This window comes from Patiria miniata, unplaced genomic scaffold, assembly GCF_015706575.1.
Source record: "Patiria miniata isolate m_02_andy unplaced genomic scaffold, ASM1570657v1 HiC_scaffold_4, whole genome shotgun sequence".
Taxonomy (NCBI): Eukaryota; Metazoa; Echinodermata; class Asteroidea; order Valvatida; family Asterinidae; genus Patiria; species Patiria miniata.
The window spans coordinates 2124578-2151037 of record NW_024037071.1 but is presented as its reverse complement, the minus strand read 5'-3'; the positions used below and the strand labels follow the sequence as shown (position 1 = coordinate 2151037).

The 26460-nt window shown below is 39.3% G+C and overlaps 1 protein-coding gene across 2 annotated transcripts in view; it reads left to right on the top strand.

Moving 5' to 3' along the window:
* LOC119739837 (leucine zipper putative tumor suppressor 2-like) overlaps positions 1-13836 on the top strand; it is a 32622-nt gene extending 18786 nt beyond the window's left edge. For both annotated transcript variants that reach the window (XM_038214929.1, XM_038214930.1), the window contains exons 2-5: positions 9184-9521; positions 9717-10070; positions 10652-11188; positions 11294-13836. In XM_038214929.1, the coding sequence (XP_038070857.1) occupies positions 9246-9521; positions 9717-10070; positions 10652-11188; positions 11294-12892 (2766 nt within the window). In that variant the 5' untranslated portion in view covers positions 9184-9245 and the 3' untranslated portion in view covers positions 12893-13836. The remainder of the gene's footprint in view (positions 1-9183; positions 9522-9716; positions 10071-10651; positions 11189-11293) is intronic.
* Positions 13837-26460: the final 12624 nt, after the last annotated feature.

The following is a 26460-nucleotide window of genomic DNA, read 5'->3' as shown; positions in this document are numbered from 1 at the left end:
CCACCTTGTCATTATTTATAGGCCTACACATACCTGTCTGAGATGTTCCTAGAAGTGTTTCCAAATTTGGCAGTTTGCATGAAAATTGTAACCTTATCTAGTGTGGAGAACTTGCTACCACATGCTGAACATTGCATGGTTTTGCATCCTAAAATCTACAAATGCCTGCAAAACCTTCAAAAACCTAAATTTTGATTTTCAAAACCCCAAAACAAAAAGCCCCTTTATTTATGAAGAGGGGCACTGTGAGGCGTGTAATAAGCAAACAGTGTCCATTTTTTTTGGGTGGCTTTCATTTCTCATCAAAGTTTGCTTCGAGTGACCACAACACAATTTACTTCAAGAGCTTCTGTCCATCTGTTTATGATGTCTCATGTCATCAGAAACAACAGAATTTCTGTTTTTGTGAAAAGATAGTGTTGACTGTTAACCCTGACGTCCTAGCCATAACTTTGGGATAAAGAACTGAGTACTACCATGGAGGAAGGAATACTACAGAATACTATGAGTGTTGTGCACACTTTAATTAACCCTAATGATCCCCAACCAGCCAAACTCCAACACCAGGGTTTGTTGGAATATGTTAGGATGAGTACTGCACTAGTAAACTGACTGTGCTGTAATTACATGGGATTTAATAGGCATACCACAAATAAACAGAGTCCAACTGTTTATGTGCACAGTTTCCCACGGCGTTGGGATTTGCAAGAATGAGGAAGGTTCCTAGTAAATCACCCTAAAGAGCTAAGGTTAATGCTGAAGTATTTCATACTACAGTTCACTACTACTAGTAGTATTTTGTAGCTTCGGGTGAGGTTAGGATTAATAGTTATTAAGCAGTCCTAAAATTTTAGTAGTCTCATAGGTAAGTTTACATTGTAAATTTGTATATGCTGCCTTTGCTATTATTAATATTAACTCAAAACCAAATATTCTGTATGCTTTTATATTGCCTATTTTGTAATAACAAAATGAACCCGATACCATTGCAATTGGCATAGAAATTGATTATTTGTTCCTGCCGAATCTGAAGAAGAGACACGAGGATTGACTGACAAATATTCCGACGCGTGATTAATTCGGAGTTTAACCTTGTCAAAGCTCTAGCAAGTAGCAACACAGGTTTTAGTTCAAGCCACCTGTCATAAAACAGTGTGATGAACAGGTGGAGGGCATTGTACTTTTTAGCTACATGGACATTGTGCTTGCATGTATTTTGTTTAATTGAGGTTGCCTTGACTTTCACCTTTGAAATTATTTCCATTAGATTGATTGTACTTGACTGCCTTCGCTGTGTTTATCTCCATTCTCAACAGCTCTTCAGTTTTACATCAGACAGTCCAAGGACAGACGTGGACAACTTTGTTTTGACATTTTAGTAACACTTGAATAATAATATCTGACTTGTGAAACTTGTCGGTGCAATTTTGGGTTCCATTCTCCACAGCTCATCAGTTTCACACGCAAAAAGTCCACTTTAGCAAAGTTGAATTTGTTTTTTTTTACTCTGTCAGCAAATTATGCCATGGGTGTTTTGCGACATCAAATTCCCTTGACATTTATCAAAAGTGGAGTCAAGCTTTATGTATTAAGTCATGCTTTTTGTCAATTGTAAAAGTTCTTGTAGTGGAGTTTGCCTTGCTTTGTTGTAATGATGTATTCTTTTGTGCCATGTGCACATTTACAATATCTGTGTACCAAAGGGATAATGCGGTGAACATGTTATGTATTAGGAACATGTGTATGTCTTTAAGCCTTATTTTCCCTGTATATTGAATGCAAACATATGGTGTTTATGTAACCGTGATGCAACCTACATGTACTGAACTCCCAAGAGATTTTCTGCAGGCACCCTGCTGAATCCAGCAGCAGGCTACGGACTAAGGTCCATGCTGCAACACAGTCCAGTTGAAAGAATCCCTCAAGTCTTTTGCTTTTTTTCCCAAGATCGATAAAATCCAACCGAAAAATCGCCAGGGTTTTTATTTTATTTTAGCAGGCCACGTGTACACTGCCATGCTGTCTGAATCGAACACAGTCCAGTTGCAAGAATCTTTTTAGTCTTTTACTCTTTTTCCAGATCTCAAAATCCAACAGAAATATCTCCATCTGAATTTTTTATTTTTAGCGGAGTTTAATTTTAAAGAGAAGTCTGTCACAAACGGAATTAGATTTTAAATTACGGTCTTCAAAACCAGAAAACACTGGACAACAAAAACAAAATTTGCATCAGAATGATCAGAAACCCAGAACTTCAGAACAAATAACAAAATCAAGATTTCATTGCTTCTAAATGTCAAGTGAATGGCAAATGACATAAACCACGGGAGGCCCAACCAAATAGGGACGCACAATGAAATTCAGGCTGTGTGAATTTTTTTTCAAACAAATCAAAAATGTGTAGCGAAATGTAACATTTCCGCAGTAACTCGACCATGGAAGACCACACTTGAAGTCATTTCTGATGAATCTAATTCATAAATTTTCATTGTCCTTCTAATCCAAGTTACATGGGGGAGGGCTGTAAAAAAAAAAAAAATAGGACGGCAAATGGATCCATTATTGACAGAGTTTGGGGCCCAACAACGACGATGCCTATAGTAAAAGCCCAATGAAACGTGCAGTAAACTAACTAAGGACAGTCCTCTACCAAATTATGCAACGAGGCATGTCAGTCTGTGTGCGGTAATCGAAGTGCGCTGTTGTGTGACTTTATTGTCGCCCTGCCACCTGCCACGGCGTTCGGTCATGGGGCAAGAGCCGGCCAAAGAGGTGTCGGTCCCCGTTGGTCGGGCGCTTGGGTGTGCCAAAGTTAATTGATGTCACAACTCTTCAGGGCATCAAAGTAATTTTGTCGGGGTGGTTGTGGTTTCAAACTCAAAGGCCCATCCTTTGCTGTTAAATTGTGATGAGACTGTTCATTATTAATATTGGAGAAAATTTGCTCTGAGGATGGCATTGCCTGCCGTATTGGAACTAAAATGAGGCGGCAAGTGCAATACAAAGAGCATGTGTAGAGGTTTTAATCTAAGGATCTTTTCCAGTGACACAAGTTTGGCAGGTGCAGCTTCTTTTCCAACCCACCTGTTCAATAATGGCTCATGCCCTACAAAAGGTTTGCTGGGGCATGACAGAACATTATTTTATTTCAAGTGCATACATACATGTAACAGTATGTGATAGAATCCAGATTGAACATTGGAAAGATTGCACAATCTTCAAAGGAAGAATATATATGTGCTTAAAATTGTGATGCAACCCAGGCATACACACAACGGACATAGCAAGTCTTGGCCTTAAAGGGAAAATACAACATTTGCAAACATCAAAAACGAAATGATCACATTACCACGAAATACCATACTGAATTGTTAGGAACGGACAGTCTAAAGCATCCTTTAAAATCGTGGCTCCTGATGGGCTGACATTTTCAAGAAAAACTGTATTTTTCCAACGCTGGTCGGCCGACCAGCGTTGGAGAAAACTGGCTTTTTTTCAAAAATTGTTCTGAATTTTTCATATTTAGTTATTCTGACTTTTCTTTGCAATTGATCACACACCTGTGAAGGGGTACAAGCCTGCTAGACTGATTCTCTGACCTTACAATTCCCCAAAGTGTATTAATTGCTTTGTTTCATCTTAAGTGGGGTCAGGGAACCAGACTACAAGAACATGATAGGTTTTCTTGGTTTTTCCAGCATCTACAAGCCCAAAACATGAAACAAGTCAGTTTAACAATATTTTCTATAACATACTAATCCTCCAAATCCATTTATTTCTGAAAATTGCAGCAAAAGCAAATGTTGTACATTCCCTTTAAAATAGTTGCAGATGAGATGACGTCATTTTTTTTTTCTGCAATAATTACAGGTAGCACAACTTCTCTGTCTAACAGAAATGCAGATACATGTACATAAATTTCAAAACGTTTAGTTTGCAGGATTCTCGGGCATCAACCAACCAAACAACAAAAGTGCACTTGACAAAATGTGCTCGATTGCAATTGGCTCCAGCAGTAAATCCCCAGCGTAAAGTTTAATGGATTTGTAAATACTAGCTTCATTTACCCTTGTGCTGGTAAAAGTACAGCGACCCTAGCTTGCGAACGTGACTTTGTTTTGTCATAAATATGTAGGTTGAAACAGATGTCAATTTTAAGTATCACGAAGCACACGTTTTCTGTGATGTACGCATGTGTGCAAGTACATGTACAATTTACGTGTATTTGTCTGTACACATGAATTTGTATTAAGATGCCCAAATCATGAAGGCCCCCCCCCCCTCCCCCTATTAAAAAACATAATTTTATTGCTTTGCAAAAAGGGTACATAGTAATCATCGTACCGAAACAGTATCAGGCCATAATGTACATGTACACATCAGCTTATGTTTGATTTTGACTTATTTTTTTTTGTAATGGGTGCTTCTAGGGAGGGACATCCTGTATAGAATGGATTTTGACACTCTAGCCACAAAGTTCGGAGAAGGGTTTTTCTGAGAATTATTTGCAGCGCTGCATTAGGCAAATTATCTGCACACGCAAAGCTTTATAATCCAGCATGAGTCACAAATGAAGAGCATTTACTACCTGCACTTCATCGTCACACAATACATTTGTACATGTGGAAGGAACACAAAAGTACCCGATTTGCATAAAATTTACACATAACCATGTTTTCCTGGAATCTTTGGAACCCTGGGAACTATAGAGTTACATGTACAGGGGTTAATCGCAGCGTTAGTTCAGCAGTATTCGTAAGTGCATACCGGTACATACATGCATGTACATGTACAGGTACATGTATGCATCTTGATAATGATATTAAAACCCTAATTCCTCTATGGTGAAACATTTCTTGTACATGTACATATCCACATGTACACGTAGTACATGTACATGTATATTGTACATGTACCTGCACTTTTTTTTTATCAGGATGAATAAATTGTCACGAAAATGTAAAACAATACTCATTTGATTTGATATGCATCGTGTCTCCGTTAATTAGTTCTACATTTGTACGGTCAGTGAACTCAGTTGTAGGCCCCTGTTGCTGTGTTTTAATTGGCCAACCTGTGTACAGTACATCTTCCCAGAAAGTCAGAATGAATTGATGTTTGTTTATCTGCCCAGCTGTTGTTTACTTTGGTTATCTCCCTTTCATTAATTAGGCCCCAGCCTGTTTGTGTTTGTATTTCTTCTTGAGTTTATGAGCGCATTGTGCAAACCAGATATTGCTGTGAAGCGCTCTTGTGGGTCAGTGAAGAGACCTGACCTGGCTTGGCTGTCAGTGTTTTCTGAACTGTGAGTAATTTGATGAAGGAATTGACATCTTGCTGAACTCCGCTTGGCACGATTCCAGTGTCGCTGAATAAATACGGGTTGCTTTCATTGTTCGATTTCAGACAACAGGAAAAATTGGTATGCTCCTCGAATAAATTATGTTATTAATTTGTTTTCGTTAACTGTGAAACTTCTAAAATAAATTCATTGCTGGGGCAAGGAGGTTTTGCACTAAATGTGGTACAATTATACAAGTGATTTTACATATGTACAGAACATTCTTGGGTGATTTGTATTTGTCATAGTAGTAGCACATTATCTCTTTTCCTTTGTTGTTATGATTTTTGCTAGCCCCTCCCCTCCCAATAATTGTTCATGTCCCCCTCCCCCCTCTCAAAAATTATACTTGTATATTTTTTAAGTACATTTTTTTACATGTAGATGTTATGCTTTTGGATAAATTTTTTAAAATATCCAAAAAACAACTACCAAATAAACTGACAAAAAAGTGACGTACATACTACTAGTACATATCACTCCTCACAACCAACTTCATGAGAAAAAATTGATGTATCCTGCATAACAAGACCTGAAGGTCACTCATTTGTTGTGAACTGTACATAAAGGAAATAGGGAAATATATATTCACTTCAGAATTATTCTGTGCATGAATTCTTCTTCACCGAACAGCATTTCTATCAAGAGAACACTTAGTTTCATATCACTTTCCACACAGCAGTGTACACAGAACACCCACCATCCTTGCAATTTTTTTTTTATCATTATCCAAACTTTTTGTGTGTTTGTCTCCAACCAGTCAAGATTCTAATTCTCCCCACGACTTTGTTGTATTTTAATTAGCAAGACTTGCGCCCTACCGTTGCCCCTAACCCCACCAGGTAGAGCACGGCACAGAGTCAGCTCTGTAGTTCCAGTTGTTCCCGGCTTTTTACACCCCACTGTGGCCTGGAGGGCTTAGGTACCAGACAGGGTCAAGCAAGGTTAGAGCACTCCCCAAAGATATATGCACATCCCACATAGCATGACAGGTTGAACTGGCAGTAGAGGGGCCATTGGCCCATTTGTGCAGTGTACATGTACATGTACAGAATACATGTACATGGCTTTTGTTAAAGATATATAGTCCATCATTTGTAATTTGTGCATTTTGTTCGTTTGAAGCAACAAAAGTGTTCAATATCTAAAGAAAGTACTGAACAACTAACCTGATAAAGTTTCAGCTCAGCTTCAGCTGTATATTGTGAGAAAAACAGCATTCTAGGATCTTAATTTCAAATCAAAAGTTGCTGAATCATGTTTTGAATTGGGCCTGAATTCAGCGTCCGAGACACGTTCTCACTGAGCCGATTGCAGCTACGCGATATTGCGCACTGATCTGATGAATTATAGCAACCGTGTGCATCGTGTCAACGCTTGCGCGCGCTTCACCGAGTGAAAAAAAAAAAAACTACTAACAGAAATTTCCAACGGTGTGTCTTAAGACGCATCGTTGGAAAGGCCTTCTTTCATTGATTACTTCAAAATGACAGCTTGCCAGAAAGAATAATTTCACAGGGAGTTTAGTCCCCTTAGTATCTTTCAACTAAGTATGTTTTTCAACAATAAGTACGCCAGTTACTTTTCGGATAACTGCAAATGATGGACTATAGCTTTAAACTGCTATTAGAATTAGATATTTTTTGAATATTCGCTTTTGTTAAATTGCTATTAGAATTAGATATTTTTTGAATATTCGTTTTTGGTTCTGGCATCAGTCTTTGAAAAAATCCCCTATATTTTCACAACCGCCTCTTATTAGGTTTTGTAACAAAAAGTATCGAGACTTTTTGACTGATGCATCTGTGTTTTGTTTCAATGTTAGACCACCAACTTGGAACCAAAAAAAATTGAATGGTGATCACCTGTTGGGACTTTTCGTTGTGAAGAGGTACTTTTGAGTATATACTTTGCTCAGACAGTTTGGTGATATTTCTCTTAAAAAAATATGTCTTTTTAACCGATTTATTACAAGTAAGAAGGGTCGTGAAATAAATGTTCTTTAGGTACCGGTACATGAACATGTACATAAACCTCCATGAGAATTTATTTACATGTTACATGTATATGTTTGATTTTTTTGGTAGCTACACGGTTTTGCGGGTAAATACAATTTTTAAATGACAGCTCAACTTTCAAGTGTCTTTTGTGTAAAAATGATCCAAATTATCAGCTTGGGAACAAAATAAAGAAAATGTAACTTTGCAATTTAAGCTGCTACATGTAAAATGCTCCCCCCCAAAAAAAAAAGGGGGGGGGGGAAGCTTCACATGTAAATGTATAAAGTACATTGTAAGCTAATCATTTTCAGCTGGATCTGTTGGAAAGCATTTTGCAATGTGCATTGGTACCTTTGCACATCAAAATTGCAGTGACCCCATTACTATGGCAACAAAGCTAAGCAATAGATGGTGATTTATAGACTTGCAGTGCTGCCAACCTTTGTCAAGGTTAGACAGTTTATACAGTAATATGGTCACAGTTGATTGGTTGTCACTATTAAAGTCTCCCTAATAGCGGTAATGATGACTCATTATTTAAATTTAAAACTAAGTAGGACCTGCGTGCGTGTTGGCTGGGTTTATTATTATACTTATGATAATTAATATTTTTGGGGCCTAAATTTCTTTGCCTAATGGATGGCATATATTCTAGTCAGTTGTGCTATGTGTCAACCTTGTCAAAGAATGACTCATCGCTCACTTGAGAGAAAAATACCTCATCAAAATTTATTTGTTATGATATTAGATACATTTGGTTAGTTTAATACTTGCATATCTGCAAAAAGGGAAAGAATTTAGAACTTGTGAAAATGTGTCCATACAACTTTATGACCAGTCTAAAGAAGAAAAAAAAAACAATTTAAGCTTCGCATGCTGGTTTTTATGATATTGGTCAGACAACTTGACGCCTTGTGTGTTTGTCAGAGGTTGATATAAAAGGCAGACTTTTGCTGGGTGCCGCAGATACTACAATCATTGCCGCAGTTACCCAACGTGTGATGGCTGAGATTTGTCTCGGGCAAGAGTGTCGAATTAGCTTGTGAATGTAATGCAAAATGTGTGACATTTTTTAAAGCAGGGATTAACGTTAATTGGACTTCACGCACAGGTACATTGTACATTGTAAGTGGTTGAGACATTTTTTACTTACATGTATTGTTCATGCAACACAGTGATGCATAGATCAGCTTTAAATTGAAGCAAGCTACCGGATATTAATCGTACAATGTATTGGCAACTATATTGTAGAGCGCTGTGGTTCAGTGGTTACGGTGTTCGACTCATGTGCGGTGGTACATGGGTTTGAACCTTGACAGGAAACACAGTGTTTGTGTTCTTGGGCAAGACACTTTACTACAATTGCCTCTCTCCACCCAGGTGTATGGGGTACCTGTGAAGGTAGAGACCAGATTGCGCTGATCTCGAGCTGCTGCATAAAAGCTGGTCGCATGGCCTGATGAACAGGGGTAATAATTGTGAAGCGCTTTTGAGGCCTTTGGTGTAAAGCGCTATAAGTACCACATTGTTATCATGATTAATTGATGACGAGAGGATAATTGGTCATATTGAGTTGACCAGCAGCAGCAAATGGCAATCCGTGTTGCCATTAAGTGAATCCACCTGTCGGCTTTGAGTGATGGTCATTCCATTGTGTTGACCACCTGTTCTTTTGATTGCATTGACTCTGCTGTCAAATTGGCTTGAATTGTGAAAGGGTCATGCAGGGATGACCCTTAGTATCGGCATCATTTAACGAGACCTTTGTATTTTTCTCAACAATCAAATCCGTGTGAAATGGAAAGGATGCCATGTAACTGAACCTCTTTTCTCTGTTCACAGTTGATTGATACCTCTGTAACCATCGGTTGAACTCCACCACCCCGACCAGTGTCCACAATATCATGGAAACATGCACCCCCGACGTCAGGCACAACGCGTACTTCACTAAGAGCAACCCCGGCGTACAGCACTACAAGTCGGCCTCGGATGGGGACTCGCCCGACGCCTCCATGCCCATGGGCAACCTGGCCAGCCCGCTCGTTGACAGTGGCTACCGGGAGGGCAGCGTAACTTACAACCACGAGGAGTCAACCAATAGCTACGGCTCGCTGACTGGCGAGGGTCCGGTAGGCACGGGGCCCCCGACAATCACTCCAGTGAGCGGCCAACTTGAAAAGGTACATGGGTGCGTGCTTGTTAGAAGAATGTCGAGCCATCGCTTGTCGACACCAGATCAGGAGTCTGAGTTAGGGTCATCTGTTGTACTTGTTTATTTGTGTTAGTTACTTCTTTGTGTCAGGATGCCATTTAAAAATGCAAGAAAGCACAAGCCCAATGTCACCCTTGTTACTCTTCCTGTATTTTCTCACCAGTTCAAGCAGCATCGTATGATACGCCCTGTACCCCTGAAAGCAGCTTCCCCCTCGCGCTCCCTGGACTCCCCTTGCAGTACCTCATCAAGGCACAGCCTCCCAAGCTCGCCGGCAAGCATGCCTGACCAGACCAGTGACAAACCCCAACAACAGCAGCTGCAGCAGAATCAGCAGCAGCAGCGACAGCGGCATCAACCCCCAGACGTTGTATTGACCAACCAGCAGAAGCACGGCTTTGCTGGCAACCACTTTGGTGGGTTGCCAACGAAATGTCTGTCTCTGCAGGACATCACACCGAAGCAGCGGAACTACCACGACAACGGGCCACGTGGTCCTTCCTACGGTGACTCAAAGGTAAAGAAAACATTCTTAGCAAACGTTGCTTTGTGGTTTTAGTTTGTTCTCTTAAGCATCTAAATTGTGCCACAGTGAGCAAATCTAGGCAGTGACCAGGTAGTACATGTAAGAAAAGTCTGTCACGAGCCAATGTGGCCAATCAGGCCGGCGTTTGTCTCGGGTTTCATTAGCATGAAATGACTGAGAATATTTCTATTCCCCCTGGATGGGATGCTAGTCCATCACAGGTTACTCCCCAGCTAATGGCGGTACCCATTTATACTCCTGGGTGGAGAGAGGCAAGTGGGGATGAAGCAGCTTGCCCAAGGACACAACATATGGCAAGCAGCTGGATTTGAACCACTGACCCTCTGATCATGAGTCACAAACCCTAATTACTAGGCCACACTCCCCCACTGACAGTACTCGCACAGTACTTGTAACATTACATCAATGAAGAGAAAAAGTATATGTAAAACTGTAACAGAATTGGCCATGGATATGGTTTTATTAAGTACGTCAATAGGTCATTAATTTTCTACTATTTGTATAAAAACTTACAAACTCTTCTGATCCTGTTTGATTTGCACTTCAAAAAGGCATGGGGGAAACAACCAACCCAGCCCAGGCGGATCCAACCCGCACATTCTCTCAACTACCTCAACCGCACCGTCCAGAATCTCCAAAACCACAAGCTGCTGCCAGACTACAAGCGCAGGAACATCAGCCAGTCCAGCAGCCAGGTGGACAACCGTCGGAATGGCAACAACAACGGCAGCAGAAGCAACCCCAAGAAGCCCGTTCGCATCACCCACAGCAACCCCTCTTACGGCCACGTCATGGATTACAACAGCAACCGGCTGGACGGGAAGTCCTCCGCATCATCATCCTCTCAGGTGTCCTCCGTCCAGGAGGAGACGGAGATGGACGAGATTGCCGCCCTCAGACAGAAAGTGCTCGAGAAAGAAGCACAGCTGACCACGCTGCGGGACACCATGGACAATAACGAGGCGGCCATATTGAAGGTGCACGAGGACAAGCATCGGGAATGGAACGAGGAGACGTCATGGCTGAGGAAGGAACTCCAGGAACAAGAAGATACCTCACGGAAGATACGGCACTCACTACAAGCACAGGTAAAGTTTTTGCTGCATGCCAGATACTGAAGTATTCGAACACTACCCAGTTAGAAACTGACATTTATTTTATGATTGTAAAATTGATTATTTTTCCATGCACAGATTTACAAACTTGAACAGGAGAAGAAAACTTTGCGGGAGAAAATTGACGTCTCCCATCATCCACCCAGCAAGGAGGTGGAAGACCTGAAATGGCAGCTCAGGAATCTCAAGGAGCAGTTGAGCATCAAGACCCAGGAAATTGCCAACTTGAGAAATAAACTCACTTATCAGGAGCAACGCCTGAGCCAGCGGGCCAAGACAGTAGCTTCCCAGGAGGCTGAGCTGGAGAGACTCAGGCAAGAGATGCAGAGGACTGGGGAGGCGACCCCAGAAGCCCACAGGAGGCTCCTGCAGGAGAAGGAGGCTGAGCTGAGCGAGACCCGGATTGAAACAAACCACCTGCGGGAACTCAAGGAGAACCTGGCCCAAGAAGTCAAGGTTCAAGAAGAGGAGTTGACCTTACTGAGGACAAAGATTGGCACCAAGGATCAGGAACTGAGCCAGGAGCGATGTGAGGTCGCATACCTGAGGGAGGTCCAGGAGAAACTCAACCAGCAGCTCCAGAAAAAGGCAAAATCAGGAGGCTTGTTGTCCGGAAAGGGCAACCAGTCAAGTAATGTGAACAACCTGAAGGAAAGGCTCGCGCAGCGGGAGAAGGAAGTCACTCAGCTGAAGGAGCAGCTTAGAAGGGTGCAAGAGGATAAGGACCAGGAGCTTGGTAAGCTGCGGCAAAACATGAAGGAGAGGAATGGCGACATTGAGAAACTGCAGAAAAAGCTGAGCGAAGCGGAAAAGGACCGTAGCATGCTCAGGAACAAGCTTGCCAATGGGAAAGGTGCCGGCGGTACCAAGATGACACCCTTGCAGCGGCAGCTGGAAAGTGACTTCATGGATATGCAGGTCAAGCTGACGACCCGGGAGCGGGAAGCGTTCCAGTTGAAACGGGAACTGGCGCTGCTCCAAGAAAAGAACGTGAGTGACATCAGCAGCCTGAAGTCCCAACTAGAGGAGCATGAGCAAGAGCAGCAGGCTGTCCAGGACAGGATGCTCCAGCGGGAAACAGAAATAGGATTCCTGATGGACAAAATGAAATCTCAGGAGAATAAAATTGCCATGCTGAAAGAGGAGCTGGAAAAGCCAGAGCCTCCCAAAAAAGCCAGGGACTCCCAAGACCACCAGCAGAGGGTTGAAGAGTTGGAGAGAGAGGTGGTTGCTCTGAGGAATGAACGCACAGAGTTGCACACTCAGGTAGTAGATCTCGGAGAGGAAAGTGCAATGTACAAAGAGAAACTGGACAAGATCAGCAAGGGGGTCCGTACCCTGAGCACTAGCCAGTCCAACCTGGTCAACCTGGCCAAGGGCATGTCCCAGGGGGTCGCCAATCCGGGACCCCCGAGGGTCGACGAAGAGGAGAACCTCCGGCAGGAGATCCGCTCCCTGAGAGAGAAACTGGCCGAGTCCAGGAAGCGGCTTCAGGGCCAGGAGGGGGCTATGAGTCGGGAGCGACGGGTCTGGCAAGAGGAGAAGGAGAAGGTGATCAAGTACCAGAAGCAGCTGCAGTTGAACTATGTGCAGATGTGTCGCAGGAATCGCAGCCTGGAGAGTGACCTGCAGCAGCTCACTGTGGAGCTGGAGCACAAGGAAATCAGTCACTGCTGAGGTAGCTTAACAGTAAATAAAGTTATGGGCTCCCTGCGATAACAAGAGAGAGTACTTTTTTACCACTATGGAGAGCCGCGTGGACAGAACACACCACGCGGACGTACTGCTAAGTACACCCGACTTGGTTTATTCTGAATGTGCACAAAGCGATAACGTTTTCACGTGAGCATCAGGCGTTGTCAGCAATTCGTGCGAATGTCTCTCCTAGTGGTCTCCCCCAACTCTCTCCCTTTTTGACCGTTGAGGGGGGTACTTGTGCGCTGAGCCCACTACTACTGTTTGTTGGTTGCTATTTGTAAGTAGATATGTGTGACCTGTTTCATGAACATGTTTTTGGGAAGTAGAGACAAACTCTTACTGACCCAAAATAGGATTATTTCTTTATTTCTTAGCCATTATTTCTTTGCACAGGGCATGATACGTAAAAGTGGGTCCTACCGTATTTTACAGCATTTCAGTGGATTTTGTGTTCAGGAAGTTTGAAAAAAATCCCTTTCAAATGATTAATGTTTCAGGGAAAAAGATGATTCAAACATATGAGATACAAACAGTTTGGGAAGAGACTTTCTAAAAGATTGACTTGAGCTTGAATAATCCAAAAACTTTTTCTGAAATTCTTTTGCGTATTCAGAAAACAAGTTTTGTCGGAAGAATATTTGTGAAGCAACGAAAGAAAATTAATGATACCTTCGTTTGAAATATTCCATAAGTCATTATTGATGGTTTATCGAAATGTCTTTCCATTTTAATCATTTGAAATGAGAATGTAGTTTATCAAAAAAGGCAAATGTACAATTCAGGGGAGGAAAAAAGAAACGTTTTTTTTAACATTTGAAAAACAACCGAAGATGACTTTTGTCTTTTATACAGGTAAACACAACATTGAAATGACCTATTAAAATATGACATGCAGGGTGCCCTGCTCTGTGTCCTGCGTGTATAAAAAAAACCCGCCCACTTATGAACACAGCACAAAATGGGAACACTTCAAGTTGTGGGTCAGTACAGTTCAGGGCTATCAATGATTGCCACATTTTTTCGACAAATCCGGGACCAAATTGTACTCCCAGAACAGCCCCTTGACATAGAATCCACCGAGCTGTAGTTTACAATGGCCGCTCTTGTGCAGTCTACACAGTGAGCATGCTGAGAACTGAACCCAGAGTTACAAGGTCGCTGAAAGGGATTATTGTTTGATTTGTAGCCTCCCTCTCAAGGCTGTGTTGGGGTTTCAGAAAACAATGAAACCTCTGTTCAAGTTGTGGGTTTCCTCCAAAGAAAATGGGTGGGATCGGTAATAGATTGACAGATAAACAAGGACCATTAGTAAGGCAAAGTGCCAGTACTGATGTGAGGATTTTTTTCAAAAAGTTATTGAAAGATTATTTTAAAGGGAATATACAACATTTGCGAACATCGAAAAATAAAACTACCAAGTTTTTACGAAATATCTTACTAGGATGTTGGTAAATGACAGTCTAAAGCATCCTGTAAAATTATGGCACCTGGTGTGAAGTCATTTTCAAGAAAATGGCAATTTTGTATCTGTTTCCAGCGGTGGTCGGCCGACCACCGTTGGAAAAACCCAACTATTGTGCAACTACTGCTCAAAATTTACCATTTTTTATTTAGTTCAAATTTTGTTGGCTATTGGTTATATATTCATGAACGGGTGCAGGCCAGCTAAACTTGTTCCCTTACCTTACAATTTTCCGGCATCTGGAAATTGATCCATTTTATCTTTAGTGGAGTCAGGGAACCAGACTACTTGAACGTTTTTTTGTTTTTCTTGGTTTTTCCAGCATTTTCGAAGAAAAAACTTCAAACATGTCAGTGTAACAAAATTTGATCTATTAATTATACTAACCCCTCAAATAGTTCATTTCTGAAAATTACAGCAAAAGCCAATGATGTACATTCCCTTTAAATCCCCTAAGCTCATGTTTGGACAAAGAGAGAAAAACGAAGAAAGCATTAGCACAGAATATTATACATTTTGTATCTCCCTTTTCATTTCTGATTCAGAAATCCCACATTTTAAAGTTGTACATTGAAATATATTTTCAAATTATACAAAAACTATGTAAACTGTATGATTATTATTGTTTAGCTTGTGCTGTACAGATTGCACACATATGCATTGATTCCATTCTCAACTACATACCAAGTCACTATCTGAATTGTATATCTTTGTAAACAATATGACTCATTGTTTATTTTGAGGCAGAGCTTTTGTATTTGTTTACTGGCTATCCAGTCTCCCACAATGGCTCCCCTTGTTTAGTTTTTTCCCCCCAAATACCATCACTTCCATATGCCTGCTTCCCTCGGGACTAAAGTCCTGCAAAATAATTTAAAAATTTCTTCTCATATGTCCGGTTTACTATAAAATTGAACACATTCTGAAATAATCAACAAACTAAAGTTGTAACGTCTGACCCTTTCATGGGCCGACATTCCATGCAAATTGTGCTGTTAACGAAATTACAAAATTTGTTGTAAATATAGTAATTGTTACACTTACAGCATGACCCTTTTTTCCGGAGTGAAAAAAATATACAGTTAACCCCATTTTTTTCTGTGTGTCAAGACCCCAAATCAAATTTGTGTCACTAAAAAGCAGTCGACCACTAGTGATATGAATATAAAGTGTGTGATGGGCATTTTAATGGTACTTTGAAAGGTTGATTATTAACTCAAAAACTCCAGCAAAGCCGCCAAAAATCCTGTTCCCCACAGCCTTGACAATAGCGCTCCTAACCTCAATTCCCCCAGGCAACACTTGTACATGACCTCGCGTCGGAAATAAGGACCCACTTCACTAAAGATTTGCAAGACTTTTTGAAAGGACCAAGGGCCAGCTAGTGATTCAGAATATTCTTTTTGCGGTGGCTTTGTTTACACCCTGATATCTGATAAGTTGGGTTTCTTTCAACCCCATTAGCGTAGGCGGGAAGTTTTGGGGAGATTGTTGGCCGCCTGAACAGTAGCTTTGATTGTTTTCCAGGCTGTCCTCCCAGGTTTCTGTTTCACAACGTTGCAGTGGTTCTCACACTAACTGATTTTTAAAAAAAAATTTTACGAGCTTCATGGACCAAAAGTCAAGAGTGTTTGGATGAACATTATTTTGTTGAGTGGGTTTCCTCGATTCAATCTAAGATTGATATTTTTTATATTATCTACCAGATGTATTGGAAAGAGTATTAATTTGCGCTACATGTCACTAAAGATGAATGCATATTTTCCCTTTATCTTGTTTTCCAATTGATAATGATCTGTCCCAGTTCAAGCATAATGTCAATACTTTTCTTTCTACTTGATGTAATTTATATTTTTTTTTCCTTTCTATCCTACCCCTCATCTCATATGGGTGACCCTCATAGGAAAGAAAAGGTAACGTAATGTGAAAAAGCAGTCACTGCTTGTAAACCAATTGTGTAAAACTTACTTCCGTTGGTGTCGATGAAAAGGTTGGGACTTTTAGCAACATTCAATTCACGTGCTACATTTTTTCCAATACTTTTCCAACGTATGACTGGAAACGATAGGTTCTGAAGGGATAGGGAACCATGCCGTCTTATACTCATGAGGTTTTGTGGTATCTTGGTTTGTTTGTTTGTCGGCAAAGGATTGTGTTTCTGGACATCAAAATCTATGTTTTGAATTTCATTTAATTTGGGGATGTTAATTTTTTTTTTGGGGGGGGGAGGTGTGGATTGGGTTTTTGTTTGTTCTTTTTATGGGGGGTTAAATTTATAATCTGTTATCAAGGTTAAAAATTCTATCAGAGTACATGAAAACTAATCATATGGTGTACAATGGTAGAAGAGAGAGAATCCTGTGCGTCCAAATTTTATTTATGTATTTACAAATTCCCAACAGCATTTTGATCAACTCATTGGAATCCTGGCCTTGGTCTTAATCTGTCTAAGGACTTTATTCCTGCTTTTTAGTTCTTTCATCAACTCCACAGGGTACAACTCACCAAGTAGGCTATTAGCTTTCTAGTACATTAGGTAGACCAGGCGCCAATTTGTAGACTATTTAGGGACTCAATTTTAGTTTAATCGTAGTGGGTAGCACGGATAATTAGCTTCAAATCCTTGGCTGATGAAGCTTAGGGATTGTGGTAATGGTTCTTATTTTCATGAAATCCTGTTAGCAGGTTAGTAGTGAGCCAGAAAAGATTACTGCATATGGTCTGGCTTGCAAACTATTGCATTTATTTATCAAGCATTGCAGTTGTTTATCAGGCATGCAACTTTCCTCAAATCAGCTGATTTCCTCTTTTTAAATCCCATGTCTGCCACTAAAAATTGAAAAACACTGATCAAAATCTTCTGAACTATTGGACTTTCCTCCTTTTTTAGTGGATTGAGAGTTGCATGCCTGGTTTATTTGAAAGTAGAAATCCCGCATGCTGGTCATTATGTAAAAAATAGAATAGTCTGGTGCTGGTTAGTCATGTTATGTTTCTTCCAACAACTCAGTGGGATGTAACCTTGTTCTGTAACCGGAGGAGGTTGGGGTCCCTACCCGTCTGTTCTTTCATCAACTCCACATGACAACTCACCATGTAGGAAGATTAATCATTAGCTCCAAATAACTTAAAAAATAATAGACACTCCACTAGTGGGGCTAGGCCAGCAGGCATTAGGTTTAAACAAGTACAAACTCTCTCTGCTTCTTAGAAACGGCGTCAAATTTGTTTTAAGAGCTCTTGGGATTTTGTTAAATCATGATCTGTCAAAAGAAGCAGGGGAAATGTAGTTTTAGACTAGACGTTATTTTAGGAATGAACCCGAGTAGTGGTTGGGTTCCATTCAAATCTTCCATATCAGGAAGTTTATATCAACTCGGACTTATTTTGGAATAACTTTTTGGAACAACTCGTACTTGTGATTTTTTAGCTGCTGAATTTTTTTTCCTGCAACTCACCCGTTCTTTCACCAACTCTTTCAGGCAAGTAGTTTAGATTCAGGGATGTTTCTCCTCTTTTGTAAGAAGTGTAGATTTGCCGCAAATATTTGTTGTCAGTAGAATGTAGCACCTGGGGTATTTGGGTTTTCCTCAACTTTTTTTGACATTAATTTTGCTTTGCATGTTGTTAGTTTTAACAGAGGTCATACTTTCTTAAGCTTCTTGTTGGATTACTGTTCTTTAGGTAGTTAAGGATTTAAGTACATTACATAAGTGATTGTTCAACTCATTACAGTATATTTTTTTCGAGATCAATTTAAATTACAGTCTTTTTTTCATTTGTGGGTATATTTTAACTTAATTCTCGGAACAATTTTTTGTATAAACCTCATGAGTATGTGCATTGGTTTTCCCTGCGAAGCCAGGCAGTTGGTTCCCTGTCCCTTTGTATGAAAAAAAATGTACTGCAGGGATTGGTTACCAATTTATTCACCTCTAATAAAATTCACTGCACAACAGTATCGTGGACCTTTTTGAAGGTTCAATATGAGTAAACACTGCTCAGGTAACAAAATCCACACTCTTTGACCACAGATCGTTACTGAATCTCTCCAAAAAGCTTATGGCCATTTCAAAAAATATCATGCCACGTTTTTCTTTAGGCATGCTCGGAAGTTTCAGGTTATATGTACTGGCCTATGCAGTATTTGTTGAGAGTTTTGAAGTGGCATATGGAACAGATGGGAATGGGCAGCTGTGTTGAATATCTTTGTGCTTTATAGACATCATTTGCATTCATCTCAAAAGTAGCCTACCAAATTATTATCAAAAAGCTTACTTGGATTAAAGATCGTATCGGTACTAAACAACCTGTGAAATTATTCCGTCTGGCTTGCTGTCATTTAGAAGAAAATCAAGAAATTTAAATGTTTTGGTGATATCCAACGATCGGTCAATTGACTGATCGTTGGAAATAAAGAGTGCTGGTGATGAAATTGTGTTTCAAAAGGTGCAGCATTTTCACAGTTTCTCGAAAAGTGTAACATCCACTGGGCTGAAACTTCAACAAGTTAGGTTTGGAACATTCTACTTTGAATTTTCAGTGGTGTTATTGATGGAAACGAACAAAATGCATGAAAAAGCAAATAATCCTATATATATGTCTTTAAGTTTAAATAGATTTGATCGCTAGCAGAAATTATTACAACCTTTAAAATTTATAAAGAAAAACATTTGTAAAATAAAAATCATGAACACGAAGTACAATATAACTGTATTCTTATTATTCAACAATGTTTTAATCATTTTAATTTGTCATAACAAACAGTCAGATTGTCATTTCAGTTGTCAGCATGTTTTGGTTCTTTGTGGCATCAAGTTTTGGCCCTAGTTTTAACCAGAATTTACCAGTGAGGTGCACGCATTTGGCAAGACCAAATTTTTATGTTCGAGAAAGTTGTTTTTCTTACATGTAGATTGGAGGAGAAAAAATCTGTTAAGGCCCCCCAAAAAAGTCTCCGTTTTCTGGTATGCGCGCGCGTCGCCGTAGCCATGCGCGTCGGCAAAATGAAAAAGTTTTTTTTTTCAATGAAAGATGATGTCTCAAACCGCCAAACTCACTGGTTTGACTGGAATCTTGCTGCTGCACAATGTTAACGTGTTTTTAGATGGGGTTATGATCGAGAATAAGCTTTATGTGGCCTCTCTGGACTCCCATATATTTGCACGAAGTTTAGTCGGGCACCATTTGCAGTCATCAGCCGACATTTGAAGCAAAAAAAAACAGGTAAAAAAAAAAAAAAAGCCGCATCGCCGCACCACTTTTTGGGCAAGCTCCATACCAGAAACTGGAGACTTATTTTTTTGGGCCTAACATTTGTATTGATTGATAATGTACAAAATCTGTGCAGTTGACATAAGCATTTCTGAAATTTTGCATTAAAATAAAATAAACTTTTGTATTCACAGGCTGTTGAAAAAAAAATATTGGTGCTAAAAGTGATGGGTATTGTGAAGCGGACCACCGGACTATTTGAAGATTGATCTGATACATATTAATTAAAAGTAGCATAAACATTTGTGGAAAGTTAATAAATTCTAGATCACATAGTATGTTTTATTATTGTTAGTATTTGTATACATGTACATAGTTTATAGTAAAGTATTTTTAGTGATTGATGCTCCATTTGTTTTGTTTTTTATAAGAGAATTGAAACCTTGATAGCAGTGACATTGAGGTTTTTTTTGTTTAAATATGAATGCTGAAGTATTATTGGTCGGATCGGCCACAGATGTGAATTACGGACCAATGGTTAGTGGTGTTACATTTTTATTTGAGTAATATCTTCCAGATGTGTGAATAAACCTAGTCTGGAGTGAAGGGGTGTTTTAGGATACTTGGTGTTCCTAAGCAAGCCACTTTACGTGGATTTGGTTTCTCTCCATTTAGCAATTAAGGAGTGTGGAGGGAGCTTTGTTTTTGTAGGAGGTTTGTTATGGCAATCAGTGTTAAAGTGGCTGCATTTTATAAATACAACGTTTCCGTGTATATCTTAACTACAGTCAGAGCGGCTTGCTGGTAAAAAATATAAAGGTTTTGAAACTTTACGAAGTGTAATAGGTCTCTCTCAAATGACATCACTTCCTACAGATTGACACATGCATCTGCATTTTGGGCGTCAAATTTCGTGACGCGCATCTGCTGCGCCGTATTTCGAAGAAATTCCGAGCAACACGCACTCGTGTTTAGAACATTTTGCACACTGAGCGTTGAACGATGACATTGAACATGCAGTTTTAAATTTCCTACGAAGATGGCGTCCTATGAGAGAGATCTATACTGTATGATCGCACATATATGGGATATCTCAGATACAGATTCTGATGTTGTGTTACAACATGGGATTGCTTAGGTACAGGATTTGAAGGTGTGAAACACAGAAAATTGCTTTAGAACGAGCCACTTCTGAGGGTTTTTTTAAAGAAAGGTTTCCAGACTGGTTACAATGTAGTTCATTTCTTGACTCTTTAAGAAAGTTAGTGGTTCTCCCGATTTTTCATGTAATTTCCAACTCGCATTGTAAGTACTGCATGGCTGAAATTGCCTCATGAAGTTGCTCAGGATTTTGTTAATGGAAAGGATTCTTCAAAGAAATCACAGTATCGATTGTATGTGGAACACAAGTTTGATAACTCCATGATCGTTTTTTTATTGATACAAAAATCAGTGTTGTGTTCGTCAAAAGTAAATAAGATAATGTATTATATTAAGAAATATCTGTAAATGTAAAATCATTATTTGTCTTTTTTTTTTTTTTTTACATGTTCACTGTATATATCGTAGTTACTGTTATCTTGTGCACAATTTATCAAAGAAAATACACTTGATTCAAATCAGGATTTTTACATGTTTCTTTTTAAAATGGCCCCTCATTTATCGTGTGGATCACAAATTTGACTTATCGATTGTTTTCCAGTTCATTCAAGATTCTGTATTTTGAATACATTCCAAACAAAATGGTACGCTTGTTTTAGACAGATGACTGAATTGAATCCTCGTTATGCATGGATATGTACCTTGATTTCTTGCACCGGACTATTAAAAAGGTTGTTGGGGGTCTATATTCAGACTGTGACAAGACCAGAGCAGTTGTGATTAAAAATTTAACAGTAATGTTCTGAATGGATTACAATGAACTTCTAAGGCTTTGGCAATTCCAATCTGGAATCAAAATGATTCGCAATTCTAAACTTTGAAAGCTGGCTCTTAATTTTGGAGGAGTCAATTGTATTAGTAGCCGGTTTGGTTGATTTGATTTCAGATACTTCAAAATAAATTGTATGTATAGATAAATTACGTGAATCTCACGTTAATTTTACTGCAGTTTTGCTGGATAAATTTGGGTTCGATTCTGAAAAGAATTGTGAGTGACCCCTGTACAGAAAATGTTGGAGTTGTCAAAAGTCTGGGTTCAATTCTCTTCACTGTTGGAATGCCATGATTGCAAATCCCCCCAAAAATACTCTACCGTGGTGTTACTTTTTTGTATTTAGAACACTTTAAAAGAGCCAATTAACCATTGTGGAAATTTATTTACATATGCTTCCATTTGGATTTTAGAAGTTGAAATAAAAGATATTTTCATGACATATTAAGTTTGTATTTTCGTGCTACTTTGTCGAGCTAATTCGTACGCATTTATTTATTTACGTATTCAATTTTTTTACCCAGGGTATGCCCAAACAGATAAAAACTGGTTTCCAATGGGGCCCTGCATACATACATGTATCAAATTATTAAATAATGTTAAGTTAAACTCATAGGGAAAAGGGAAAGATTCCCATATCTGGCCATCGCTTGTCACCCTGTGCACAAACCCTATGAGACTGGTCTGAACATTTCTAAGTGTTTTCTCAGTAAATACTTCAAAATTGTCCCTGCTAATTTTGACGTTTTAGGACATATCACTTTCTGATGGCTGATAGGTCACTGAAGGGGAAAATTAGTGATGGCCAAATATGGGAATCTTTCCGGCGAAAACCTCACAAAAACCCTTTTGAGGAAAAAAAAAAACACAGGGAAATTCCCGATCCGGCTTCAAATAAAAAAACAGTTTGGTTTTATACGCCAACACGGCTAAACAATTCACAATTGCAAAGGATATACATAAATATTTATTATTCAGTCAGCGTGGAAGGTAGTCTGAAGATCAGACATTCAGTGTGCAGAGCCACACGGACAAACGTCTGATATATCCCAGCATGCAAATTTTATGCGGCCCCGCGCACCAGCCAGTCGGAGTTGACTTTTAGAAGCTGTGACGTCATTTCAATCAGAAATGTGGACTAAGCTGTTGATTGGTCAAGTTGGCTGACATGTTTTTGTAATACAACTGGTTACGGAAGACCCGATACAAGGCGCCTGCTGAATGGTCAGAATCTCGAGGTCAAGACGCAGTCTGTTTTGCATAATTAATCACCAAATCTGTTCACATATCTATTCCATAGGCTACATGGGAGTTTGGCCTGCATGCACAATGATGCAGGCTGAAACAAAGCAAATAATGTTTACCTTGAAAAAGACGACGACCAGCAAGATCCTGCGGTGAAGAGTCGGAGGCATCTTGTCTCTTGCGTTTTCGGTTTTCTAGCTCCTTCAAGGCATCTTCCTCGGCAATTTTGACGCTCTTTAATTGTGCTGCGGATAGGTGTTCAGCACCCGTCTTGTCAAGCTGCGAGACTGTAGCCCTACCATCCTGGCTACCAACAGCGATGCAGATTTTTCTTTTTCCGTCGGCTACCAAGTCCTCGGCTTATTGCACAGCTTCAATCGCAGAGTTGGGATCAGATTTTTCGTTCAAAGCCAACTTTACTTTGTGGAGAACAATTTCATGCTTCTGCAGAATTCAAACTGGGCAATGCTACCTGGCCTTGAAAGCTCCTTGGTCTCCAGTTTATTTTGAAGTTCTCATATGGAACTAGAGTCCTGTTTTGGCGGCTTAAATAGCGTTGAACCTTTGGTCAAAGTAGTCCTTGAACTTCTCGAACATCAAAGCTGTACGTCCCTTTTTCATCAACATAGCCAAACAGCAATTGCAGGACAAGTATAAGAAATAGGCGTGGTACAGTAGCATTCAGCATACATGCCTGAGCCTAAAGAGATGGGCGTGGTCTGAAGACACAGTCAAATACCAATAGGGTATTGTTATCCAAAGTACCAAGGGAAATGCAGGGAATGCAATGCAGTTACATAATATAGAGGAATTGGGTCTTTGCATCAAACAAAACAAGATTCTTTATTAGTTTTTTTTCCCTTTGTAGGCATTTTAAAGTTTCTATTTTCTTGTAAAGATGTTTAATTTGGATGTGTATTATAACTTAAATTAAAAAAAAATATAATTAAAAAAAAAATTTGTATATTTATTTTTAAAAATGCAAGGGAGCACTTTTCCTTCAAATTAATTGAAGTTAATTTGAGGGTACTAGATGCGACAGCAAACCTTGAGACAAATGTAAACAAATTACACAGTTGTCACAAAGCATATGAATAAAGGTACCCTTTTAATATTGACCTTGACAAAACAATTTCCCAACTTTTTTTGTTAACTCCAGCAACAGCTTAAAATAACACAACACTTTTGAAAATAAAAATCTAATTGCTGTGTCCATTAATATATCCAATATTGTATAAGACACCACAAGAAATATACAAGGTAAACACATGCTGAAAAATATAGAATATCTTGAATACTAAAGAATGTTATGAAAGAGTGAGGAAATTGAAAGACTTGGTTTATAGATAAATTGTTCGTTTTTAATTACACAACGCCTGCATAAATCCCCATCGTCTGATTGGTGGGTCGTTGATCACATGTCATTGAATTATTCACGGCCGCACTGCAAAAATAGAAGTTCTATTCCACGGTAAACAGAAGTTTCATTGCACGGTGACACTTTTGGGGGCTCTGACTAATCAGATGACGAGGATTTATTCAGGCATTGTATAAAACAAATAATATATGTTTCACTACGTACAATGGAAAGAATAATTTCATTCGGTGACAGATGGACTATTCCATTTTTCGCCTCGTGGAATGGAACATTCCATCTGTCACCTCATGAAATTATTCGTACCATTGCACTCACAAACATTCATTCTTTGTTATAAACCTTATTAAGAATACAAGAACATCTGGTAAACTGTGAATAAAATACTACTGTCAAAAATATAGACTTAAAACTCCTGTAAAACAATAAACCTCCAGTTTAAGATTCTATTCCACATAATACTTTTTAAGTTTTGTACAAGGCACTTAAGAATTCAGCCATTAAATAGATTAGACATCTTGATATAGCTCAGAAAAAACTAGAAAAGGCAGCAAAATTTCTTTACAAAATAGGCACATGTACATGTATGTTGATCAGAAAATGCGACATTTGTAAAAACAAGCAACAACTTTACCATATTTAAACAATTACTTCGCAGTGTAAAAAATTAGTAGAGAAACTTTTCTAGACACGCAAAAAAAATTCAAGGAATGTTAACAGCAGAATATGTCTATTTTTAAATACTAAAAGTCACCTTGAATTTGAATGAAATAAATTATTTGTTCTACGGTAGTTTTGCACTCAAAACTATGTACCATTTTTATACAATTCTCCCTACGCACAGTATATACCGAGAGCTACCGAAGAAACAATAGGGACTAAATCCCATTTTTGACAATTAAGTAGATTAGTTCTTTGGCACGCAGTATTTTCATCTATGACTAAAAAAAAAAAGGAAACTCAAATACAGGTATGTACATAAGGGGATATTCACAATTCATCTCTGCAATTCAATATCCAAGAAATACCGGGCGAGTCCAAAAGAAAGTGACCGAATTAGAAAAAAAAAATATTTCAAAAAATATGTGGCTTGCTCTATTTTACAAAACTAACATAGGGATAAAGTACATGTTATTGACTAGTAACTGTGAAACTTTCACCTAATTTGCATACTCTGTTCCCAGGTTATGTCTATTTAAACAAGTCAGGTGTGTTTACAAACACAAATGCCCCGCAACCGTGACTGTTTCCATGACATAACACCACTCTAACATCAAATTACATGTACCTTGGTCAAATGGAACGTTCATTGACAGCATTAGTGTCTTCTGTAGGTTTTATATGAATTAATCCCTAATCCCTATGATCTCAGAATAAATACAAGATTTCTATTGTTTTAGCCACTGTGACCTTGACCCTTGACCTTTCGACCCCCAATGCGATAGGCTCCTTAGGATTGCCAAGGACAATCCACAAACCAAATTTGAAGTTCATATGTAAAGTATATCTCAAGTTATCGCGCTGACAAAATTTCTTTTGTTTTTGCCACTGTGACCTTGACCCTTGACCTTTTGGCCCCAAATGCAAAAGGCTTCTTAGGATTGCCAAGGACAATCCACAAACCAAATTTGAAGTTCATATGTAAAGTATATCTCAAGTTATCGCGCTGACAAAATTTCTATTGTTTCAGCCACTGTGACCTTGACCCTTGACCTTTCGGCCCCAAATGCAATAGGCTTCTTAGGATTACCAAGAACAATACACAAACCAAATTTGAAGTTCATATGTAAAGTATTTCTCAAGTTATCGCGCTGACAAAATTTCTTTTGTTTTAGTCACTGTGACCTTGACCCTTGACCTTTTGGCCCGTAATGTAAAAGGCTTCTTAGAATTGCCAAGGACAATCCACAAACCAAATTTGAAGTTCATATGTAAAGTATTTCTCAAGTTATCGCGCTGACAAAATTTCTATTGTTTCAGCCACTGTGACCTTGACCCTTGACCTTTCCGCCCCAATTGCAAAAGGCTTCTAAGGATTACCAAGGACAATCCACAAACCAAATTTGAAGTTCATATGTTAAGTATTTCTCAAGTTATCGCGCTGACAAAATTTCTATTGTTTCAGCCACTGTGACCTTGACCCTTGACCTTTCGGCCCCAAATGCAAAAGGCTTCTTAGGATTACCAAGGACAATCCACAAACCAAATTTGAAGTTCATATGTTAAGTATTTCTCAAGTTATCGCGCTGACAAGATTTGTCCGGACACACACACCCACACACCCACCCACCCACACACACACCCACCCACCCACCCAC